We start from the raw sequence: 20,025 nt of genomic DNA, 5'->3' as shown, positions 1-20,025 counted from the left end.
TAGGCACTTTGCAAAAAACACCTCTGTTTTCCTTCACAAATTTGGATGTGTCCACGTTGCGCTTTGGGGCATTTCCTGTCACGGGCGCTAGGCCTACCCACACAAGTGAGGTATAATTTTTATCGGGAGACGTGGGGGAACGCTGGGTGGAAGGAAATTCCTGGCTCCTCTCAGATTCCAGAACTTTCTGCCACAGAAATGTGAGGAACATGTGTTTTTTTAGCCAAATTTTGAGGTTTGCAAAGGATTCTGGGTAATAGAACCTGGTCCGAACCACACAAGTCACCCCATCTTGGATTCCCCTAGGTCTCTAGTTTTCAGAAATGCACAGGTTTGGTAGGTTTCCCTAGGTGGCGGCTGAGCTACAAGCCAAAATCTACAGGTAGGCACTTTGCAAAAAACACCTCTGTTTTCCTTCACAAATTTGGATGTGTCCACGTTGCGCTTTGGGGCGTTTTCTGTCGCGGGCGCTAGGCCTACCCACACAAGTGAGGTATAATTTTTATCGGGAGACGTGGGGATACGCTGGGTGGAAGGAAATTTGTGGCTCCTCTCAGATTCCAGAACTTTCTGCCACAGAAATGTGAGGAACATGTGTTTTTTTAGCCAAATTTTGAGGTTTGCAAAGGATTCTGGGTAACAGAACCTGGTCCGAGCCAAACAAGTCCCCCCATTTGGATTCCCCTAGGTCTCTAGTTTTCAGAAATGCACAGGTCTGGTAGGTTTCCCTAGGTGGCGGCTGAGCTACAGGCCAAAAACTACAGGTAGGCACTTTGCAAAAAACACCTCTGTTTTCCTTCAAAAATTTGGCTGTGTCCACGTTGCGCTTTGGGGCATTTCCTGTCACGGGCGCTAGGCCTACCCACACAAGTGAGGTATCATTTTTATCGGGAGACGTGGGGGAACGCTGGGTGGAAGGAAATTCGTGGCTCCTCTCAGATTCCAGAACTTTCTGCCACAGAAATGTGAGGAACATGTGTTTTTTTAGCCAAATTGTGAGGTTTGCAAAGGATTCTGGGTAACAGAACCTGGTCCGAGCCACACAAGTCACCCCATCTTGGATTCCCCTAGGTCTCTAGTTTTCAGAAATGCACAGGTTTGGTAGGTTCCCCTAGGTGGCGGCTGAGCTACAGGCCAAAATCTACAGATAGGCACTTTGCAAAAAACACCTCTGTTTTCCTTCAAAAATTTGTCTGTATCCACGTTGCGCTTTGGGGCGTTTTCTGTCGCCGGCGCTAGGCCTACCCACACAAGTGAAGTATCATTTTTATCGGGAGACGTGGGGGAACGCTGGGTGGAAGGAAATTTGTGGCTCCTCTCAGATTCCAGAACTTTCTGCCACAGAAATATGAGGCACATGTGTTTTTTTAGCCAAATTTTGAGGTTTGCAAAGGATTCTGGGTAACAGAACCTGGTCCGAGCCACACAAGTCACCCCATCTTGGATTCCCCTAGGTCTCTAGTTTTCAGAAATGCACAGGTTTGGTAGGTTTCCCTAGGTGGCGGCTGAGCTAGAGGCCAAAATCTACAGGTAGGCACTTTGCTAAAAACAGCTCTGTTTTCTGTGATGTGTCCACGTTGTGTTTTGGGGCGTTTTCTGTCGCGGGCGCTAGGCCTACCCACACAAGTGAGGTATCATTTTTATCGGGAGACTTGGGGGAATATAGAATAGCAAAACAAGTGTTATTGCCCCTTGTCTTTCTCTACATTTTTTCCTTCCAAATGTAAGACAGTGTGTAAAAAAGACATCTGTTTGAGAAATGCCCTGTAATTCACATGCTAGTATGGGCACCTCGGAATTCAGAGATGTGCAAATAACTACTGCTTCTCAACACCTTATCTTGTGCCCATTTTGGAAATACAAAGGTTTTCTTGATAGCTATTTTTTACTCTTTATATTTCAGCAAATGAATTGCTGTATACCCAGCATAGATTGAAAACCCACTGCAGGGTGCAGGTCATTTATTGGCTCTGGGTACCTAGAGTTCTTTATGAACCTATAAGCCCTATATATCCCCACAACCAGAAGAGTCCAGCAGACGTAACGGTATATTGCTTTCGAAAATCTGACATTGCTGGAAAAAGTTACAGAGTAAAACGTAGAGAAAAATTGATGTTTTTTTCACCTCAATTTCAATATTTTTCTTTTTCAGTTGTTATTTTCTGTAGGAAACCCTTGTAGGATCTACACAAATTACCCCTTGCTGAATTCAGATTTTTGTCTACTTTTCAGAAATGTTGCGGTTTCTGGGATCCAGCGTTGGTTTCATGGCCATTTCTGTCACTGACTGGAAGGAGGCTGAAAGCACAAAAAATCGTAAAAATGGGGTATGTCCCAGTAAAATACCAAAATTGTGTTGAAAAATTGGGTTTTCTGATTCAAGTCTGCCTGTTCCTGAAAGCTGGGAAGCTGGTGATTTTATCACCGCAAACCCTTTGTTGATGCCCTTTTCAGGGAAAAAACCACAAGCCTTCTTCTGCAGCCCATTTTTCCAATTTTTTTGAAAAAAACGAAATTTTCACTGTTTTTTTGGCTAATTTCTTGGCCTCCTTCTGGGGAACCCACAAAGTCTGGGTACCTCTAGAATCCCTAGGATGTTGGAAAAAAAGGACGCAAATTTGGCGTGGGTAGCTTATGTGAACAAAAAGTTATGAGGGCCTAAGCGCGAACTGCTCCAAATAGCCAAAAAAAGGCTCGGCACAGGAGGGGGAAAAGGCCTGGCAGCGAAGGGGTTAAGAAACATTGAAGGCCAGGTGCCAGTGTGAAGACTGGAGAGGGAGGACAAGTGAAATGTGATGACGCAACTGAATTCCAACCTCATTAACGAGTCAGCAGGACACGTGGACCACAGGCAGGGCCCCTGGAAGTATGTGATTCTGCAGCACTTGATTGTTCCGAATAATAATGGGTTTGCCGCATTTGCCACACAATCCATCATCCGCTGCATAATCTACATATTTTATCCAAAAAATCATTTTGTTTTTATCTCAGAACAAAACTTGCTAAAAACATAGTGACACATGTTCCTACCAGTGGAAGGCCTATTCCAAAGGTCATTGCTGTATTTGGGTATTATACTGATATTAATACAGTGAAATCTTTAGACAGTGTTACCGTGCATAAAAATGTAACATTAATAAAGTTATACTATCACAAAATTTGACGCATTATGCCGCTTAATTTGCCTTTTCTTGCCACATCATTTACTCAACCCTGACCCATAATTTGGTTATATCGTGCTGCATAATGCCAGTGCCCTGCAATAGGTAAACTGCTCTGCCCCTTTCTGTGCAGCACAAAGCTTCACCACCCCAAATTACTGCGTTCAAGAATACTGTCAGTGATTTTACTGGGAGGGGGGGGTGAGGGTCCCCATTCAGTAGAACCACACACAGGTTCAATTACATTTTCTAGTTGCTCAGAACACGTGGAAAATATCCATGTAAAAGTCTCCTGAACAGGGAATCTGCATGCAGTATAGTAACCAGTGCCATTTCTATTCGTCATTCCAGGGACCTTAATTTGTGATACCAAGAATTACTGTTTGAGATACCGGCGAGAACTGGTGTCTCCGACCCTTATTCCCAGTCATCACATAATGAGGGTGGGGTTGCATTTGATGCCATTGGTGCAGTATTCTGGGGCGCAGTTCCAGGGGTGTGTTTGGGGGTGTTACCCCCCCCTTAAAAAATGTATTCTGTAGCCAATAGTTGGGTACAGATGCTTTCAGTCGGGTAATGTAAAGTGTCTGTGAGATTTCACTTGGGATTTCTACAAACCCACAGTGACCACAACACACACAGGGGGTAATTCTGACCCTGGCGGGCCACGAATGACGGAAGCACCGCCAACAGGCTGGCGGTGCTTCAATCCCCATTCCGACCGCGGCGGTAAAGCCGCGGTCGGATTGCCGGGGCCGGCGGTCATCCACCGTTTTTGCCCCGGCTGGGAGAATCCGCCAGGGCAGCGCTGCCCTGGGGATTCTGACCCCCGTACCGCCAGCCTGTTTCTGGCAGTTTTCACCGCCAGGAAGAGGCTGGCGGGTAACGGGTGTCCTGGGGCCCCTGGGGGCCCCTGCAGTGCCCATGCCACTGGCATGGGCGGTGCAGGGGCCCCCTAACAGGGCCCCGGCCTGCTGTTCACTGTCTGCATGGCAGACAGTGAAAAGTGCGACGGGTGCAACTGCACCCGTCGCACCGCCGCAACACCACCGGCTCCATTCGGAACCGGCTCCTGTGTTGCGGCCTCATTCCCACTGGGCCGGCGGGCGCTAACTTGGTTAGCGCCCGCCGGCCCAGCGGGAATGTCAGAATGGGGGCCGCGGAATTTTGGCCGCGTGGCGGCCAAATGGCGGTAGCCGCCCGCCAGAGTTGGAATCACCCCCACAATCTCTCTCCTCTATGTTTTGAAGGCCTTAAAAAATATTGCTTAGTTTGAAAAACATTGTGATCAACTTAACCCCTATCAGTCCTCACTCCTTTTATTTTGTCTACCCCTTAAGCCTCCTCCATGTCCTGCTTCTCATTTAATTTGTTTTGACATGATGTCCCAGCATGATTGTTGGGAAATCTGAAGCTCACCCCCCCTCCCCACCCCCCTCCCCCCCCCCCCCCAATCACACTGACCAAGCTACGCCCCTGCTAATATTATTGGACTTTAAAGAATATATTAACAAATTTAAATGTAGAAATTAAAAAAACTCTTTCACCACAACATTTGTACTTTTCTGTGCCTTATTTAGTCTCATGTAAGGTATCGTAAAAACCCTACATAACATTTTTTTTACAAAAAAAAGTTTAGAAACCACTGGACAAGATACATAGCTGCTTGAAAAGCTTGTGCAGTGGGAAGCGTTTTTCCAGTAAGTCGCTTGAAGGCTCACCTTTGCAAGAGTGGAATGCCCTGGGCTTGCAAATGTGCAGAAGATATCAAGTGGAAGAATCCCGTGGGCTGAGACCCGAGAGGTGAACACAGATTAAGCGTAAAATCAGATGAAAACGCCACCAAGTGCTGAAAGAGGCGCACACGAGAATGATTAAACACACATGGCTGTTTCCCTCAACTTTTTAAAGCAAGTGGGCAGTAATTTGCGTGTGTGTGTGTGTGTATATATATATATGCAGCAACATCCCTGCCCAGTTGGTTTTTGCCACAAAAAACAGGACTTATTTTTAGTAGCCAATCCAAACTTCCCTCAAATACGAAAAAAGTGCCTGGCTCTGCATAGCAGGGAGGACAGAGTGGCCTTTGAGTCTGAGCGCTCCATGCCCTGTGCAGCTCCAGAGAGGCTCCTGGGCCCACTCCCCGCAGAGGCCGGCACCATGGAGACAGACAGAGCCCTGTGTACCCCGGCCCTCCTGCTCCTGCTCCTCACAGGTAAGGGCCGCCCCGAACCCGCTCCTTTCTACGTCGAGGTGCATTTAAAACGCGCGAAGGAGCGGAGACTGCTCGCCTCACCTGGATGACCTCCCCACCCCCAGGTTAAGGGGGGGGGGTGCTCTTTCCGGTGCCAAAAGGAGTCTCACCAGCCCGTTGCGGTCCAGGGCAAGGGAGTCTTTGGACCACAGGTGAGCTGCAAAGCATTGCCTACTCCGTGCCCCTGGTTTCCGGTGTGAGGGACTGGCACGCATTTTTGGGGACCGGCATTTATTTTTCATCATCAGACTGACCCAGAGCAAGAGAGGGAAAGGCAGAAAGCAGAGGAGGACTTGGAGGATAGGAAAACAGTGACAAGGGGATGAAGCGGGGATGAAAAAGAACCTGCAAAGGCAAGACAAAGAGAGAGGAAGTGTAGGGCAGCGGAGGAAAGCAGTCTGAGGCGCAAACAAAACTAGGTAGCCTCGGATTTCAGCAACCTGGGCATTCAGCTGCGCCAATGGCGGTCTCCCGAGAAACCTTTAGGCCTTGCACTTGCTTGTATTTTTTTATTTACATACATTAAGCTCTTATGTAAAGTAAAGAACGTCGCTCCACAGTTGGACAGTTGCATTGTCTTAAAATCTGTTTTCGAACCGTTGGCCAGAGGATTTTAAAGCATCTCTGGTCATCCACTCATATTCTCTTCGAGGAAGTGGCTGTTTCTTTTTATTTGTGAGAGGTTGCATGAGGTGGCGTTAGAGGTGTCTAGAGAGTGTTTGTATTAAATGGGTGACATGACAGTCATTGTAGCAGGTGAGCATTATCCGACCCTAACACGTGTATTTGTGCCGCACACATCCACTTAAGAGCAGTCGCTTTACACTACTGATATATAACATGTGTTTTTGATACCCAGCTGAATGGTACTCCTTTCATCATCCTCAAAAGTATGAAAGGCTGAGTGTTCCCAGCAAGAATCGAGCCTAGGACCACGAGGTCACACGCAGCCTCGAAGGTGGTCCCTCCCAGTGTCTCTGTCTCTAATGCCCATAATCTCTGTTTCACATCTCTGCACTGTGCCTATAACTACACTGTACAAACGTCACATGGCTACATCATTTTTTTGTTATGACATATCTCAGGCAGGCTAAGGGGCAGAGAGCCCTTGTGATGAACTAATGCATTCTGGGTGTTAGTCTTGGGTCTCTTCGGGTGAATTAATGACATTAGGACACCTGATATTAATGATTTGTAGGTTAAATGTCCAGGACTGGAAATAGTGTTAGTGACGACATGGAGTAAGGTGGTCTGTGCATTAATAGCACCAGATGCCTGCCAGTCCTATACCTCCCAGATGGGCTTACTTTCTATGCATTGAGGCTCCCTGTGTTAGGTCTGCGCCTGCTTTTCAGTACGAACATGCAGCCAAAGTTATTTGTATATTGACATACTGGGGCATATGTTATTGTACATTTACCCAATTTAATACTGTTGGAAGGGTATGGAACCAAGCTTTCTTTGTTCACACAATAAGCTCCAGCTCGGGCAGGGGCAATAAAAGTCTCCACACACTAACCTGCCCCGGTACCTTGAGGGCCAGATCCATACCGGGTTTTCAGGGGTAACACTGACTACATAAATGATTCACTCTTTGGGGCTCATAATGACTGCCCTAGGTCTAATGTTTATAATTATTATTATAATTATATTATAATGGCTGATAAAATCTGCCAAAGAAGCAGTGCTTAATTTGTGCTTGTTTTTGCGGAGCACCAGCACTTATTTTTTGAGGGTCTGTACTTATTTTTCTGCCTCAGGCATTTACTGCCATCAAAAGACACATATAGGAAAGACGAAGGAAGAGTAAAAATGAAAAGACGTCACAATGGGAGAAAGCAGAAAGCTGCAAGAGTGAGCTGAAGGGACAGGGAGAGGCTGTATATGGATTGAAGAGGTTTGAGATGGCTTCAGGATTCCGCTGCCTCAGTATTCCGTGTTCGCACATTTAATTGCAGGAGCTGTGTGTTTAAAAGGAGGGCTTTGGGCACTGGCATGTTTTAATTTACGAATTAATCACTGCAAAGAAGTATTCAGAAACTATTGGATGCAATAATTATCACCTATTCTGAGTTTTGTTTGAAACTAATACGCATATTTACTGCACTAAAAATGCTCTTTTCTCAGTAAATACCAGGCCTATTCAACTTGAAACAATCTGGAAAGTTTGACCTGCCAAAAGTTAATGAAGAGTGCAAATCTTATCACATCTGCTAACTGTAATTGCAATCTCTGCACAAAGTGATGTTTGCACAAGGATCACAATTTAACTGGCACCTTGCAATCAGGACCTTAAAGGATATCATGTAAAAGCATCCCTTGTTTATAGTCTGAAAATCTGACGTTGACCTAGCCTCCTTGGATCAAAGCTGGGCACCTCTTCTCTCTCAAGAACCACCATGTTTAAGAGGTTTGTTTAGCGTTTATAACCCTTCAACACTAACGTCATCTGCGTAGATGTACTCAAACTGTACCATTGACTGATTTAGTGGCCTGTAAGCACCTGTCCTGAACAGCACCTTTGCTTTGTTAGCAAACACTAAACTTCATAAATATTCTCAAAGAAAAATATAAAATACCAATACCAAAGGAACAGATTGGTCTCATGTTGGTTAGCAAACAGCTCTAAAACTAGAATGTTGTACATGGGCGTGATCTGAAGTTGTGACAGAGACAGTTGAGTCTCCGACTTCACGACAACCATTGAAGGAAAGCATGGGTGTCGGCACAGCTCTAGATGGCACGATTCAAGCCCTATTTTCTGAATATTGTCATACAGTACCTCTAGACCTGTAGATACCTCTTACATACATTTAAGCCCCATGGAACTCATTCCATTGTTAGTGGTTATCCTGAAAACCTGACATGATGAAGCACACCCAGACTTACAATAGACATCATATATGTAGAGGTTTCCAAACCTTACACTAACAAAACTATTCAGAAGATGGGAAAACTGTTGTGCATCCAAGTAACAGTTTTCAGGAAGAGGTTGATCAAGAGACCCTCTAGCCAAGGGCTAATTGTCAAATCTACAACTCAGATATGATCATAACACTGGGCCCAGTTCACAAAGATTTTACTACAAATATATGTAACTTACTCTTATAATACTCCTGACATATTCCTACTCCTGACTTACTCCTGGAATAAGGGAATCATGCAAGAGTTCTACCAGAGTAAGTCACAGAAGAATCTGTGCGCTACAGCCCATTATTTTCTTGACTGTGATAGTGCTTTGTTGCATACACATGGACTTTCCAACACATCCAGATTTTATTGGTGCAACTTATTTCATATCCTGTAGACAGTCATATGTTTACACCTCATAAGCTTCTAGAATCTCAGAAATCAGAATCTTAAACTATATATGTTCTTCCAACTTTATTTATTCAACATTGTGTTTCGCCTTATATATGTAGAAGGACCATGTGTGTGTACAATGTGCTCTAGATCTTGATCTTAACAGGGCCAGCTCTTGTGCTTGTGGTGCAATAATCCTTTTTGGTGCCCCCACCCCATGATCTCCTTCTCCATGAATGACCTTACTGCCACCCTTCAACTGTGCCTCACTTCTCTCGTAGCCCCTGTCTCACATGCATTTTGTTTGTTTCATAGAGCTACTCATACCAGTATATGGTGTCAGAGCACTTTACATCACACAAACATTATCCAGAGACAATCAATCGTACTGAATAAATCAGGGCATAGGAAATGATGCATAAGACAATGAAGAATACAAGGTGTAGGAATCACGTTGCCCATTCTAGTAGGCAGTATATTTTAAGAGTGTTTGGTCTGGAGAAGCACAAACTGAGGATTTAAAATGTACCACAGTGGTTGGCTTTACTAATAAGAATGTATTTCTACTCAAATGAATACCTTTTAGCAACATCAGGATAATGAAAAACCGGGGAAAATCATAATGTTCTAACCTATACCACGCAGTTTGCATGCAATTCTTTGATTTCATAGCTCACAGTGCTTTATTAGGGTTTTAACGTATGAACTCAAGTACCAAAAGGGTATCTGTGACAAAAGCAGTGACTTGCAGAGCTAGCTACATAAAATACAATTCTGTGATCTGCATGGTACACGTGCATTTCCAGCAGGCATATTAACATTCTGCCCTACTTTTCGATGATTCAAAACTGACACTAGACAAAAGCTGATCTCTCTCCAGCAGGAACATTAAGCACCAGAGTTATGTTGATATTTTTATTACTGCCTAAAAACTGTTGGATACACAAAGAACTTTGCAGCAAATGCTTTTGAACCCATAGGTTATTTCGAAACATACTGCCACAGGAAATCAGCATAAGGTGTGGCTGCATTGGTCACACTGCCCTAAGCCAACCCTGGGTCTTAACCCCATTACCCACTGCTTTCGCTGTCATGTAGAAATGCCTACCATTTTTCACAAGAAAAAGAACCATCCTATCAAACTAGAATTAAAATTATGCTTTACAGGCATAAAACACAGTATTTTCAAATTTGTTTCTGTTTTTTTATTGGTTCTACAGCTGATGGCGTTATATTTGATCAACAGGGACTGGTACAAAATTAGAGGCGCTATCAATAATTCACTGCGCATACACATTTGCCTTACTGTCCCTGTAGTGGAAAGTAATTCCAAAGCATTTTCTCCCCAGTATGATATAGGAGTTCTTTCCAAGGCCAAACTATTTCTTGGCCTTGAACACTTGCTCCTTCTGCACATTTCCACTGGGCTCAAGTACGGACAGGGAGGTGACACACTGTAGTCCGATAGTGATGGTGGGGAAAGCAAGTCAGGTCAAAGTGGAGAAGGCGAGGAGATAGTTCCTGAATTGAAGTTGGTTGAGGTGCTTCCCATGGAATACAGGGTATGACATACTCAAAGCATGGCAAAAAAAGAAGGCTTGGAACCCTCTTTCAGCACCCTCTAAGAGTGTGTATACTGGTACATAGGGGCTGGAATGAGTTGCACTTTGTCACTTTAGAAGAAGCCACCAAGAGTAGAGAAAAAAAACACATTTCCCTTTTCCCTATCCGGCATCGCTAACAATCAATTAGACTCAAAACGTTAATTTACATCAACATTCTTCTATACCATGCGTGGTCTTCTGGATGGTTGTGTTTCTTGGAATTCATGCTTCTGCATTGCTAATAACTTTTTGTTATTTTATCTCCCACAAGTGATACTTCACAATAAGTGTTTTACAATGACTCAAGTCAGCACTGCTGAAGAGAACCTCAGCAGACTTCAACATTTCTGCAATGACCCAGTTAGAGAGTGGAAACATTCTAGAAGGTTCTATATTTTCCATATTTGACCTGCTCCAAACAATCAAGAACCCATAACTGGTGTCAGCTTATAACAGAACCAGTCCATCCATCATAGAAACGCACAGCTCCAAAAAAGAAACATTTGATTAATATTCCATAAAGGAGACAGGTAGACCTTCTAAATGTGGTCCTCTTCTATGCTACAAGCATTACTTAATGGATGTCAGCTTCAGGCAATGAGGGGGTAGATGTTCAACCTGTTTACTTCATATCTGACAAACGTGTGCAACAGCTCTCAGTATCACAATAGTAGGGTGTGGGGGGGGTTTAAGGAACTCATTATAACAAAACTTAATCATAGTAATTCAGAATTCTTAGCACTCTGACCTCAGCAAAGTACCAAACAATAGTGTGAATTATAGCAACTTCACTTTCACCCATTTTGTGAAGTTGTTTTTGAAACTTTCCCAACTTTTTTGAATGCCTTGAGGTTGCTCGTGTAGAAAGAAGAACTGATGACACATTTTGTGAAAAGTGGGTTTGCAGTCGAGAAACCACACAAACCAGAGGATTTGATGGAGAATTGTCCACCAAAGAAAATGCAGGGATGTTCTATGCTTTGAGAGTATGAGGTTTGAAGAACCTCTCTGGTGGAATGTAAACTTCGCACAGCCCTCAATAGTCATCATTGCCCTGAGTGAGATGTTTTATTGTCTAACCACAAATGATTACAACTGAGACAGAGGAACAGAGAAGATGTATATTAAGAGATATTTAAATGCATTGCAGATGCAAGTCTTTTAAACCTGCTGAACATTTCTGGTTCTTACAGTCAAATAAGTCCAGACCGGGTAGCAAAGCAACTCAGCCTATAGTATTTCTATACCTGGCAATAACCTGATGTTTTCCAATCAAAAGGTCCTGTTCTATAAAGAATTTATTTAAACTCCTCACTTTCTTTTTTTTCATTGAATGGTGCCTCCTGTATGAAGAATTTAATTTCCATATGTAACCACTTCTAAACTGATCAGCACATATAGGCAGATACAGAGATTAATATGATTTGAATTGTAATTGCCATGCTGTATGTAGAGACACATAAAAACAATATGACAGATGTGATGGTTGCCTAGAGAAGAGTAGATGACAAAAGTTTGAATAGTGTGAAGGTGTGGTTAGATGGTGGAAGTTGACCATGAATGACTTTGAAATCAGGGTTGAACAGTTTAAACTGCAACCTCTACTTGATAAGTGTCCAACCTGTATTATACTGTGTGGTAATGTAGATGAAAGCCTGGGCAGCTTGTGTGTATGCATGTTTGAAACATTAAAGTTTGTCCATAAACGAAGGCACGAATTGGGGCGAGGGGTCTATAAACTGTGACATTAGTTTAGCACGCTCAAAGCCGGTTTGTTGATCGGGAGTTGGGCTGTAGGCAAGTGGAGGTGCTATCCGATCTTTTCAATACTCAACAGTTGGCCCCTGCTGCTGTGGTGATTAGGATTAAGAGGATTCCAGTTTTATTTTATGATAAATGGAAGTTCTAGACTCTTAGTACAGTGGAAGAAACTTTAGTTGTTCTGGGAAGTTTTAACATGAAACGACATCCCTGGAGGGATAGTCCTGGAGATCTTCGAGGTAGAGTGGAAAATAATATTGATCATGGAAAAACTGACCATTAGGTAGAGGCAAGCCAACTAGTGTAGGATGGCTGTGCAGCAGTCAGATTTGGAGGAGAGGAGTGGAGGCTTGAAAAGTGAAGGGATATTAGTGCATCATAGGCATACTGATTGTATGAGAACTCTTAGGATACACCATCACCATGGAAGGTCATGGAAGGTAATGTAGAAGATATAAAAAGTAAAGACCGAGGGCTGAGCCTTGGGGACACTGATAGGCAAGAGCATTGGTGGTGAAAGCAAGGACCATCAGAAGTCAGAGTATGAGTGGAGTCTGAAAAAGTTAGAAACGCATTCAACTGCTTTGCATCCAATAGCATGGGGGGAAACGGTCAGAATAAGGGTAGCGTGATCACCAGGTCCCCAGGTTTCACGATGGAGAGTACAGAGAGAATAAGAAGAGAGCCAGTGATTGTGGTGCTCTGATATACAAATGTAGAATATATACACAAGAGTAATTTCTGAAGAGTGAATTTGAGTGAAACCAATTTTAGTGGAATACGTATTCTGAAAGAGGAGAGGTTGTGGGTGGGCCTGATGAAACCAGTCAGTTATGGTTTTGCAGAAGTAGGGAACTTTAAATACTAGTCAGTGACTACATGGGGAGGAATGGTTTGCTTGTCTATAGGAGGAAGAAAAACTACATCCCATATTTATACTTTTTTAGTGCCACATTTGCATCATTTTTTGATGCAAAAGCAGCGCATACTTTCAAAATACAATTGTGGCCCATATTTATACTTTTTTTAGCAATGCATTTGTGTTATTTTTGGACTCAAAAGTGGCACAAACTTACAAAATGTAATCGTATTTTGTAAGTCTGCGCCACATTTGAGTCATAAACCTACGCAAACGTGGCGCTAAAAAAGTATAAATATGGGCCTACATGAAGGAGTCAAGCTTGGTTAAGTGAGAGTTGAGGAGAAGCAGGATGTATGAGAGTACTGACAGACTTAGGGAAGGGTGTTGAGTGTACTTCTTGTGGTGGACATTTTTACAAGACAGTTTACATGCACAGTCATTGGCTGTGATCCAGTCTGGGGTTGTGACAGTGTGCAGAGAAGTGAGAAGAGACAATTTTTTTTTTTTTTTTATGTTTAGGGGTACATACAAAAGCCAATAACAATTATAAATATCTACAAATGACTTACATTCACAATAAATATAATTATCATGTAATTTCACCTAGCCAATCATATGCAGCTTAAATTCAAAACTATTATTTAAAATCGAAATTGATATAGAAGACTAAATCATGTTTATAATATAGAAGTCTACAGAAGTCCAAATCATGTTTATAACAGAAATATCTAACAGGCATTTCAAACTATTCAGATAAATAATTAATATTTATTATCTTGGCTATGCATGTTATTTCAGTAAACCATTTCACAACTGTGGATATGCTGACAGTGTAGCTAGAATTTGAAAGTGCAATCATAATATTAATTCAAACAAAATATTCTTTGCATATTTTCAAAAACGTTTGCTTAATGCCACCCTGTTTGTCATATAATTCTTCCCATTTTCCCACTGTGCACATTTTACTGAGCCAGTCTGAAAATAATGGTATCAAGAAGGCTCTCTATTTTTGTAGTATTAATGAATGAGCTGCCAGCATTGAAATGTGAATCAATTTTTCTACCTCCTTGCTTCACTTGAATAGACCATAGCTTGATAAGGGAAGCAACTGACTTTGAGAAATTTCAGCTGAAACAATGCTTTGAAGATGTAATATTATAGAACTCCAGAAAGGATTTAGAGCCAGATGTAGCAACCGGTTTGCATTTCGCAAACTGCGAAAAACGCAGTTTGCGCCATGCAAAACGGCCATTGGGATGCTGATTCACATTTTGCGAGTCAGTACCGACTCGCAAAATGTGAATCTGACTCGCAAATAGGAAGGGGTGTTCCCTTCCTATTTGCGACTCGCACCGCAATGTAGAATTGCTTTGTGACCGCGAAAGCGGTCGTAAAGCAATTCGCAGTTAACACCCACTTGAAGTGGGTGGTAACTCATTCGGTAACGGGAAGGGGTCCCATGGGACCCCTTCCCCTTTGTGAATGTCGCTAAAAATAATTTTTCAGAGCAGGCACTGGTCCAATGGACCACTGCCTACTCTGAAAAAATGAAACCAAATGGTTTCATTATTTTTTTGTATTGCAACTCGTTTTCCTTTAAGGAAAACGGGCTGCAATACAAAAAAAAACTGCTTTATTAAAAAAGCAGTCACAGACATGGAGGTTTGCTGCCTTCAGCAGGCCACCATCCCTGTGAATGCATGGACTCGCTATGGGGTCACAAAATGCGACCCACCTCATTAATATTCATGAGGTGGGTCTTTGCGACCCCATAGCGAGTCGCAGAAGGTGTCTGAGACACCTTTCTGCATACAATTTTGCGAGTTGCAAATTGCGAGTTGGTCTGACTCGCAATTTGCAACTCGCAAAATTTTCCATTGCTACATCTGGCCCTTAATCTTTGACGTTGCCCTACGGCATGGGTACTCGCAAACATTTTCCCAAGGGCCAAAAAGTTTGGTCTGTGACGTGCCTGCAGCCGCATTGATGCCAGGGCGGTGGCGGTCGGGTGGGGTGACTAGGGGGATTGGTGGCAAGGTTGGTGTAGGGGAAGCAAAGGATATACATCTAGTGGGTGAAATAAACAATGGGAAACCAGAAAACCTGGAATTAATCCCGGCTTACCCACTTTTCCAAATTTTGTGACCCTAGGCAATTGTTTAGTCTCACTTTCCCTCCTTTTTCTGCATTATCACATTTAAGATGACCTCGAAATACATGATTCATGGTGTGCGCTGCACAAAACCTGCTTCTATGTTTGATTTAATAAACTATAATGTTGTTTATGTATGATAGGAACCCAGGCCACCCATAAAGTGCACATACCAAGTGACTTGCCTCTTTAATTTACTATTGGTGGTGTTCTTAAGGTAAGGGAAATAATTAATGTTTCCAAATTTATGTCTGAAAACTATCACTTTAAAATGAATACATCTCAATGCACTAATAAAATAAATTGTACTAAGGTGAAAAGGTTCTGCATGTTTATTAAATACACTTAATTAATTTTAAAGAGACTGACTTAGTTTTACACTTGTGCTGCAAGATGTCTTTAAAAATGAAGGAGTTTCTAAAGTTAAGTGCGGGAGTCCCTAATTACTTCCTTTCTTTAACACCAATTAAGTTTGAAATAAATGATTGTGTGTGTATTTAATATTTTTGTTAGTGCGGAGTCGAGCAAACAGCTGCCCAGTGCTCCTATTGCCCCAGGGGCCGCATGTAAAGGTCAGAGGGGCCGCATGAGGCCCGCGGGCCGTACTTTGAGTATCCCTGCCCTATGGCATGTCTCCAATTTTTAGCATCTTCAGCATCACCTATGAAACAAGTTATCAAATAATCTGGAAGTGAGGAGAGGCTTAAGTATGTCAGAAAATTTCCATGGCATCTTATTTGTTATTACATTGCCTCTTTCAATCTGGAAGAGTACTCTTAGGACAAAATGATTGGTAACTATAGGATTTAGAGTTTGGCCGACGGGTTACTGTGCCAAAAACATGTCGGATATCCCGTCCACCTTACTACAGATGCATCATATCCTATGGATCTTGCAGTAAAGGATAGGGCATAGCTGTCACATTTGTGACTGGCCAACCCAGCCACCGAACTCCAAATCAGGCCCTAAGTGAATATTACTTACAAATTAAACATATTTATCAAGTGTTGTAATATATTGAAATGTTGTCCATTTTTGAGAGGCCTTCTAAGAATAGCTGTATTATCTAGAGCGTAAATCTCTAAATTTCTGTTGAGGATGCAAGCAACAAAATCACTATTCAAATCCCACCACAGACACAAAACGATTCTGTGGGTGTTTAGTGGCAATCCATGTGTCATCGCCACTCTATATTTTCCAAGACAGAAAATGTGTTTTTGCATTTTCACTACCTGCTCTTTTTCGTGGAAATAAGCCTGGAAATGGGCTCAGCGGTTTGTCTCAGAGGCCTTGTTCTGGAAAAAGTGCATGAGGCCATGATTACTACTTCATCTTTACGGGCTAAAACAGATGAGCCATGCCAAGTTCTGCATAAGCAGGCTCTGTTTTGTTTCTAGGAGGGATTTCAGTGGTATCAGCGGCTTGGAATTAATGTTAAGTCATGTTAGACCAGCCAAGAACTATGTGACAGTGGCCTGGACTCTAGACTCTAGTCTCAAAGACACCTGCTAGACTTGGGTTAATGGTACATCCTAGCACCTCCCCTGTCTTTCTCTCACGTTTCTATATTTATCCTCTATCTCACTCCGCTGGTATTAAATAAATGAATGACTACATTTTTGTAGTATAAAATATATTAAAATATTTGTACAATCGAAAAAGACGTTAAAATTGCGTGCATATCTACAAATATTCCATAACAGCAGCATTTCAAGGTCCTCTATTGTCATCTCTCGCCTCTCTTCTTATCCTCTCTCCCTCCTCTGTCTCTGTTTTGAATTTCCAGTTCTTTTCTTTTATTTGTTGTTTTTCTTTTGCTTCCTCTGTACCCTCTTTTCACACTCTCTCCTCTAATTTTTCCTTTATCTCCCCTTTCTTCCTGTCTTTTTCCTCGCTCTCTCTTTCTCCACTGTTCTTTGTTCTCCCACTTTTCATTCACCCTCTCCTTTCCCCACATTTTTTCTTTCTCTCCCTCCGTACCCTCTTTTTTTTCTCTAGTTTATCAATTTTTAGGTCAAGCATAGCAGCGCACAAGCACTGCTTTTCCGACGTGTTGGTATGTATCTGGGCTTTTAACCATGCCCACCTCACACCCCTCACCACCACTCGTTCATGGGCTTGCTCTCCAAAAATCCTTTGATGACATTGGTAAATAGTTTACCTTTGTCCCTCCTTAGGGCGGTTTTGTTACCGTCTTCGGGACCACCCCTGTTACATGGATAATTGCACTTATGCCAATAACTTTGACTGCGAGCGAACTTCTTTTTCCTTTTGTCACTCTCTCTTCACGCTCACGGCGGCACTTTGAATCGGCTCGCTTGTGTGAAACTGTTTTACTTTTTATTTTCAGTTTGTGTTGCAAGAAAAGTCCAGTTAGTAATTTACAACGCTAATAGCTCTAACTCGAGCAAACGCGAGACTCATTGTATTACAAATGCTTGTTATCTTAACTGACCTCTCTGTCCTTCTTCCTCCCAATCTATTGTCTCATCATTCATATCTCTTTTATTCTTTCCTCTAATGCTTTTTAAGTAGCATTTGCACTGGAATTTGGTCAATTATTTTTTTTTAATAAAGGGAGAACACAAATTCCTCCCAAGCCTGCTCATGACATCGGATGCTCCTGAAATATGTACTCGGTGTGACCACTGTCTAACTATTCAAGTGACCCACACACTTGCCCGGGCTGCAAGGGCTGTGTGCGCCCGCCATTGCCTCTTTTACCGGTCGTTGTTTGCACCCCGTGCCCCTGCCACCGGGCATCACAAGGGCACTGTGCCTTTCGGTTCACTGTGTACATCGGCCCGTTTCAGGGCTTTTTCTGAGTTTGCTGCGGGCCTCCATCGGGTCGGCTTTTGCCTCCCTGACCAATGTTCTTAACAGCCCAAGAGGTCTTGGAAATGTCAGCCTTTGCTATGTTGTTAGGTTTTGTGATTATAATTATTATTTGTGTAGCGCCTCCAAGTTAAAGAAGCGCTTTCTTAATTTGGCTGCCATTTTTGTACAGTTCTGCGATTTCCATCCATCGGTTTGTACAGTTGTCTGTGTTGCGCTTTGAATATCGCGTGTCTCGGTGTGGACGCATTGCAGCACACTGAAGCACTTTCACTCCGGCCTCCTGGAGCAACTGACTCATCTAGAATAAACAGCGCCTCACGCAGCTGCACGTTTGGATGCATTCCTCCCCTTTCTGAATTTGCGTCCCTTTTAATTTTCTTTTCTTGTCCTATTCTTTTAATAGCCAAGAATTCTAGCGGTAAGAAGGGCGTGCTTTTGTGTTGTGGGCGCCGTGCCCCGTGCGCGCTGCATCTTCAAGGGGAGAGAGTTCGAGTGCTTAGGGCTCCCGAAAACACACCCTCGGTAATTACTGGTCCTCTCCCTCTGAGGTTTCCGCGCCTCTGAAGCTGGGGCCGTTTTAAGAGACAGAGGCCTACTGTGTCGGCGACCCTCGGCCACACCCTTTCCACACACAGAGTCCACACACGGAGAGCTCCCGCTCGCCGGCCTCAAGGAGGGCCTTTCAAACCCCAGTGACGTCGGAAGAAGACTGCAAGTAGCCCGTCGTGCTTCGGTAATTTCCACTGACCACCACGACTTAAGCCCGGTGCAAGCATTTCTGCCGCCCTCCCCGGAGATACTTGCCCCCCCTCCCCCTTATGGAAAGGTTGGTGCAGTTTAGCTACCTGTATATTTTAGTCCCCATTACAATTATACTTTTCACATCTATCTCTCATTTACCCTCACCCACCACCCCGGCAGGTGCTGCTTGCCCTAACATGATAAGCGCACTTCAGTGGTCATCACTCACAACATGAAAACAACTCGCACATAGGAACAGAACAAATCCCCCTGGCCACACACTACACATGGTGTAGCTTATTATCCGTGCGGGAGAGCGCTTCAGTTGCACACACAGTGTGAGTAAGCACTTTACAAAGGCTAGTCTACAAGTGCGTTTTTGACATCGCGTAAATGAGGGCTACGCACAGTTAAGCAAAGGTGTCTGGGCCCTAATGCAAGCAAGGATACGATCCGATGTTTCCCTTTTAGGTTGTACAAGACAGTCTTGTTTGGAGTGCTGTGGGCCCATCACACCCCTTGGCCCACGCTGTCACTGAACTTCCAGTGCTTATTTATTTATATTTGTGGGTTGGTCAATTGAGCTAGAATGTGTCTCCATGCAGCTGCTTCAGTGATCTGTTATATGCAGTAAGTCGTAAGTCCGGCGACAGCATTTTTACCAGCTCGTAATAACTGCCACATGAACCCTATGATCTATTGCAACACTGGGCTTCAACGTGACTGATCTGAGATATCTTAAGGCCTCACCTGGAATCGGAAAACTAGACCCCTTGGTACATAGTGATGCGAATAGCTAATACATCAGCTTTATTCAGTACAAAAATACAGCATTACACGACTAGTAAACTGTTAATGAACACAGCCCTCTGCAGTTTCTGGAGGACATGTTGCCCCTCGATTGTGAGTTCTACCCTCTTTCATAATCCAGCCTAGCAACATTCACAAACACAGAGCTGCCCATTCTGTAGTCCTAGAAAGATACATGCATTCCTTTCAGCAGACCTTCCCACATCTTTATCTTCACTTTATCTCCTACATTCATACTTCCTTCTCACTCATTTTCATTGTCAGGTCGCTTCTTTGCTGCAGCCTGCTTCTTCTTCACACATTTTTGTACATCATTGTCTCTTGCTAGGACCATATTTTAGTGTCTATCTAGTTGGGCAATTCCTTGAATTGGATGTCCAGTCTCCCTAAGTGGGACAGGTATGCCCAGATGTGATCCTGTACTCCCCATACCGCTGGAGTCAAGCTAACATGGCTGATGAGAGGTGATACTCTGAAACCAGCCCAAGGATGCCTGTTTCCTGCCCAGAGAGGACCTGGCCTGGCTAGGATGTGGACTG

The 20,025-nt window shown here is 43.4% G+C and overlaps 1 protein-coding gene across 1 annotated transcript in view; it reads left to right on the top strand.

The window, feature by feature from the left end:
• Positions 1-5,249: 5,249 nt before the first annotated feature.
• The window catches only part of ITGA10 (integrin subunit alpha 10), a 285,816-nt gene continuing 271,040 nt past the window's right edge, over positions 5,250-20,025 (top strand). The window contains exon 1 of the mRNA XM_069217945.1: positions 5,250-5,376. Coding sequence (XP_069074046.1) covers positions 5,265-5,376 — 112 coding nt within the window. The 5' untranslated portion in view covers positions 5,250-5,264. The remainder of the gene's footprint in view (positions 5,377-20,025) is intronic.

Source organism: Pleurodeles waltl, chromosome 12, assembly GCF_031143425.1.
Source record: "Pleurodeles waltl isolate 20211129_DDA chromosome 12, aPleWal1.hap1.20221129, whole genome shotgun sequence".
In the NCBI taxonomy this organism is placed as follows: domain Eukaryota; kingdom Metazoa; phylum Chordata; class Amphibia; order Caudata; family Salamandridae; genus Pleurodeles; species Pleurodeles waltl.
The sequence above is the reverse complement of the archived record's forward strand: the minus strand, read 5'-3'. Positions and strand labels throughout refer to the sequence as shown.